Genomic DNA, 6,118 nt, shown 5'->3' with positions numbered 1-6,118 from the left:
GCATAGATCTCACAGTGTGAATTATTTAAGGAGTAACGTGAAGAGGAAGTTGAAGTATCATATACATCATTTTTCTCCCATTGAGTGTTTTACAAATGAGGGTTCATTACTTAGACAAATTAGGCTAATAAATTTATCTAAGTGAATTGTTAAATTGATTCAATATAACTCTTATATTAGATAGTTTAACAATATATGATTCTTGGTTATTAAACACTTTAATAAACCTAATCATTTATTGAATGCTTATAACATTATTGTCTAATTCACCTTCTAGATAGATTTTTAGGTAGGGGTATTCCATTTCCATCAACTTAAATATCCCAACCTTAGACAAAACCTTCCTTAGACAAAGATCCTTATAGACAATTATGTCATGAATTTAATTTTTTATTAAATCCAATTTAATCCTATTAAACAAAAATTAAAAGATTAAACCTATTTTTAATTGTATTAGAAATATTATTAACATAGGTCTAAATGAAATTAATTTTAAACCATTTAAAATTAATTTAGTCTATGTTTACATGCAACTCTTTATTATAGATTTTAATTCTAATTTTATTAAACTTATAACACTTATAACGAATTAATGAAGCAATTAAACCTACACATGCATCCAATGACATATTTTAAAAAAAAATTACAATTATACTTTTGTAAAGTAGTGTCATACTTCATGCATCTATATTTTCATTATATTATACATAACATTTATATAATAAAATAATAAAAAAATAAATATAACAATCATCTATCATCCATAACTATATATTATAACACTTATAATATAAAATGATGCATGAATATGTTATAAATGCATGCAATCATATAATATAACAATTATATTAAATATGATGCGTGAACATGCTTAATTAAATCATGATATAACATTTAAATTAGAATGATGCATGAAATAATGTTTATCCTATGGTGAGATTTTTATACTATATGACATACAATATGTAATACAATAACTAATCATACATCATATGTATAGTAAAAATAAATAAATAAATAAAAGCAACAGTGGACTGAAATTGGCATCCTAAACATTAATTAAATCAATATAATACTTATATTAATTTAATTAAAAAAATTAATTAATTAATTAATTATCACAAATTAATAATTAAAAAATGAAAAAAATGCTTTGAAACAACATTGGATGCCTGACGTGCGCGCTAACCATTTATACTGTCGCATTGCTTTGTTACCAATGTTGTGATGATGGCTTTTAAGTTGCCACAACGTTGGGCCACATTGCATGCAGCGCACAGAGTGTTGCAACACTGTAAAGTAGGAAAGTCTGCTCTGCTTCTCTCGTTCATTCAATTTGCTCCATTTTTTCAAATCAAAGCTGAAACAACATCACAAACGACATAGACAATTACAAAGTCGATTATAAGAATTTAAATGCCCAAAACTCCGGACAATTACAACTTCAAACATCTTTAAAGCCATAAATTCTAGATTAATTTCAAAATGTCCAATGAACAAAACCCAAAATATACATTCATAATGCAGACTCTGAGACCAATTAAAGGGATTGGATTCCTTGACGTGGAAACAATTGAATGCATCAATTTCTAAATTCATTTTACATATCATAAAAAATTATAGAGTGACAAAAATAATTGATAAACATTATTAAATCAAGCATGCTACTACTGTGAAATTGGATAAGGGGGATCAAGTAATACATACCCTTGAAGATCTATGTCTTTGCGTTTCCTCTCCATAGTACAAACTTGCCTGATCTTCTCTTGATCTTCCAAACTCGACAACACAAACATACTATACAGGATGAAAAGGACACCATCACGAGGTTTTCCTTGTTATTCTCAAGGACGAAAATCGTGCAGAGGTGTGGGTTTGCACTCAATTTTGGCAAGAAGAAAGGAGAAAATTTGAGAAAATTTTCTGCCAAAAATTGAGTGATGATGTGGAATACTACAAACGAAATCATGCAAGTTTGCGTGAGGAGGTGGAACATCTCAGGCAAAGGTACGTCGCCTAGACGAAACTTGATTGAGTCTTATCTCCTCATACCGAGAAATCTACCTTACTTGCTATGTTCAAGGATTTCTAATGACGCTTCCTTGATTTCAGTTAGTAAGCTAGAGAAGAAACTATCCATCGTTGAGGCAAAACTGCAGGAAGCTCGGACCAAGTTATTAGACAGTAAATATCTAGCTGAAAGCTTAAAAAAAAACATAAGCCTACAACTAGATGGAGGATTTTTGTCTTGAGTATGGGGTTACATTGGTTGTGGGAGTCGTAAAACAAAATACCCCAATCTTGACTTCAACTTTGTTCAATCCAAAGTCAACGCTTGGCGAGATGACGAAAGTCGAAGTCTTACAAGCATGGGTGCTATTATGAGCCATCCTCTGCCAACTGCCTCCTAACACGAAATTTCAAACTTCACTAACACATTCCACCAAGACGTTCTTAATTTCCCTGACATGAGAACCCAGACAGAACTTAGTGATATTGGTCATATAGTCGAATAATTTTGAATTCCTCAACTTGTGGTTAGAAAAAAAACAACAAAAACCAAAAGAGGTCACTAGTCGAAGGATTATAAGTTGAGGAATTCAAAACCATTCATCTATGCGACTAATATCACAAAGTTCGGCCAAGATTCTCAAGTCAAGGAAATGAGGGACACCTTGGAGGAATGTGTTGGTGAAGTTTGAGATGTTATGCTGAGGAGGCAGTTGGTAAAGATTGACTAGTAAAAGCATCCATGCTTGTAAGATTTCGACTTTCATCATCTCGCCAAGTATTGACTTCGGATTGAATGAAGTTGAAGTCAAGGTTGGGGTGTATTGTTCTCTTGACACCCACAACCAATGTAACCCTATACAGAAGACAAATATACTTTATCTGGTTGTAGGCTTCTGTTTTTTTAAGCTTTCAGCTAAATATTTAGCATCGGATAGCTTGGCCCAAACTTCTTGCAGTCCCACCTCAATAATGGACAACTTCTCCTCCAGCTTGCTGAAAAAATTTGGAAAACGCCATATCGAGTTTGAGGTGTCATCAAAGATCCTTGGGCATTAGCAAGTAAATTGGACATCTTGACATGAAGAGATGAGATTCAATCAAGTTCCACCTGGGGGATATAGCTTCGTCGAAGAATTTCCACCTCCTTAAGCAAACTTACATGATTTCGTTTGTGGTATTCCATCCCATCGCTCAATTTCTGACACGCCATTGACATTTCATAGGACGCTTGAAGAGAAAAAACAAGAAAGATGAAAATACATAAAGTCGAAAAACGCAAAGATATAATTTGATAAGAGTTGTTTACCATGGAGAGGTTCTGGCGGGCTTGTTTGATACCTGATCTTGAGTCAGCATGCCATCGGATTGGCATTTTCTCATTCAAACACCATGAAAGAGCTCGCGAGCTAGGCTCTTTTTGAAAGCTATACCCAACTCAGCTCGAGAGAAGGACAACTGTAGAAAGTAAAATTAGACATAATTAAATTAAAACAAAGAATTAGCACAGTGATAATTGAGGGTCTAAAATGGGTAGTGTAAATTCTAATTTTAATTAGGCTCAATTAAAATGACATCATGATATTCAGAGGACAACCTTAGTGAGCTCGACTCATTCGAACTAAGAAAGGAGGTCGAGCTAAGAAGTTTCTAGGTGGCTTTTAGCCATTTGGGGGCAACTATGGTGCATGCCTTTTTAGCCATGCAAATGAGTTAAAAAAAAAAAAAAAAAGAATAAAATACTTTCATGGAACAAATCTATACTTTCCATGGAGCAAATCTCAGTACATATTGCATGACTTTGCATTGTTTAAGCCATGCAAAGGTACTGGACAATTATTGGTGCATGTGGTTTAATACATGAATTTAAGATAATTTATTTTTGAATTAATAAGATGTCAATCTCCGTTTTATTGTAACCAATTCATTATATAAGTTATAATTATAACAAAGATCCATAATTAAATAATAGATTTAATGGCTCATTAAGTAATCGATAAAGGTCCATCCAAAAAATGAACACATTGATGGTTGGGATGTATAGTGACTTTAGTAATAATGGCTTGGATGGATAACGATTGAGGAAAAGTCTAATAGTGACTCAGAAGTAGAAAGGTCGTGCAAGTTTCAATTATGAAGGAGTCGACTTATATAATCTTCAAGATACGATGGAAGAAATGTATACGAAAAAAACTCAGACTTATTTTCAATTGATTGAGCCATATCATAAACCTGATGCTCACTTGAGTATCGGGTTGGATTTGGCTTAGTTAGACTTTAAGGAAGAAGATGAATAGGGATGATGTTCAGCATCTGAAATCTTTTCTTATTGAGGAAAGGGCACAAACAACCCAATTTATACGGATTGCCCAATTAGGACTAAAAAATAAAAAAATAAATAATAAAAGAATTTGAAGGAATATTAATTTGTTATAGTAAACAGATGGACCAATCACCACAGAGAAGAATAAAGGCTGTTGAAAAAACAATCCTAAGAGACTTGTCTGATTTTGATATTCCAACGTGGCTCACACGTGGCTCTTCAGTGTGATGTGGAGGTCCTCGGCTGATGTGGCTTCTTTGACCCATCCTTGGTGGCATTCTTCCTAATAGACTCAATACCACGTTGGTGCTGTTTATTTTACAAGAATTTTGGACTACTCTTCCTTAGAGTACAAATTTTCCATTAGCGTGATTTTTGGCATCAACACATTTTATGATATGAAGAATTTACAATCTCTAGAATCGATTTATATCTTCGGTTATTGACTAATTAATGTAATAAAAAAGTCGTGTGGAGGCCCATAAACCCATCAATGAATTAAAAAAAAAAAATCAAAATTTTTGAGTATTTATGTTTTCTTTTATAATGGCTAGCTTGAGTTTTAAGATCATTTATAGAATAATATAATTTTTTATAATCAAGAATACATTTTAATTACTCCAAAATTGTAGCCTAAGATATCATTGAAGTTTATCAATATATCATTAATATAATTTATTAAGATATCATTTGATCCTATAAACAGATGAAAATTCAAATTCTGATAGAACTTGATAGATTGATATCATTATATTATCATATTGCACATACAATTCTATCAAAGTCTATCAATGACATACATTTAAAAAAATTAGTCGTATATTTATAATTCTATCGTTGATAGTTCTATATATATTTTTTTTCATGATTTATAACACATTAATAGACTTCTATATACTTCTATTAGAGTGTGTCATTTTCTAATTGTATTTCTTGTCAACTTCGTTAAATCAGTTTCTCACTCACGGATAGTTAATGATAGTATTCTATCAATGTCTATCAGTGATAAAAAGTGATATACTTCTATTATTGATAGTCGGTAACAGTCTTATATCACTATCTATTAGCAGTAGAATATGCTTAAAAATTGTATTTCTTGTCAACTTCTTTAAATTAGTTTACTTTTTTTAAATAAGTCTACTACTGATGGGAATTGAAGTGATAATCTTCTATCATTGTCTATCAATGATATAAAGCAATACAATTCTATCATTGATAGTTTTCTATCACTATCTATCAATGATAGAATATGCTTGAAAATTATATTTCTTATTAATTTCTTTAAATCAGTTTAGATATTTAAATAAGTCTACTGACAGTTATATACTTAAATCATTGATAGTCAATGATCGTCTTCCATCATTGTCTATCGTACTTCTATCACTGATAGATAGTGATAGTTTTCTATGAGGTTTGTTGATCATAATGTATCCATTTCATACCTATCAGCTTGTTGATCATAATCTATCATTGTCTATCATTATATTGATTATAATCTATCAATGTCTATCAGTGCTATAAACAAAAGTAATGATAGAAATACAATCATGCATAGACTTATATCACTATCTATCGGTGATATAACAAGATCATACTATAATTATCAAATGTTGAAGTCTACCATTGAAAGTCAATGATAATAATTTATCACTATTTATCGGTGATAGAAAATGATAGATTTCTATCACTAATAGATAGTGATAGTCTTTAATCACTATGTATCAATAATAGAAAGTGATATACTTTATCATTGATAGTTAGTGATAGTCTTCTACCACTGTATAT

The 6,118-nt window shown here is 31.2% G+C and overlaps 1 protein-coding gene across 1 annotated transcript; it reads right to left on the bottom strand.

The window, feature by feature from the left end:
• Nucleotides 1-1,125: 1,125 nt before the first annotated feature.
• Nucleotides 1,126-3,454, bottom strand: LOC120077217. The gene is made up of 3 exons (XM_039031119.1): nt 3,320-3,454; nt 1,708-1,797; nt 1,126-1,360 (listed from the first exon to the last, which is right to left on the bottom strand). The coding sequence occupies exons 1-3, from the start codon at nt 3,391-3,393 to the stop codon at nt 1,126-1,128; spliced, it is 399 nt and encodes a 132-aa protein (XP_038887047.1). The 5' UTR covers nt 3,394-3,454.
• Nucleotides 3,455-6,118: the final 2,664 nt, after the last annotated feature.

This window comes from Benincasa hispida, chromosome 5 (genome assembly GCF_009727055.1).
Source record: "Benincasa hispida cultivar B227 chromosome 5, ASM972705v1, whole genome shotgun sequence".
Classification (NCBI taxonomy): Eukaryota; Viridiplantae; Streptophyta; class Magnoliopsida; order Cucurbitales; family Cucurbitaceae; genus Benincasa; species Benincasa hispida.
This window is presented reverse-complemented; position numbering and strand designations above follow the sequence as displayed.

What these genes read in the sequence shown, in the direction of transcription:
- LOC120077217 (XM_039031119.1), bottom strand. Translation starts at nt 3,393, where the DNA reads ATGAGAAAATGCCAATCCGATGGCATGCTGACTCAAGATCAGGTATCA. An exon ending in CCCGCCAGAACCTCTCCATG is followed by an intron (nt 1,798 to 3,319) that starts GTAAACAACTCT and finishes CATCCTGTATAG; the next exon opens with TATGTTTGTGTTGTCGAGTT. An exon ending in AAAGACATAGATCTTCAAGG is followed by an intron (nt 1,361 to 1,707) that starts GTATGTATTACT and finishes ATGTTGTTTCAG; the next exon opens with CTTTGATTTGAAAAAATGGA.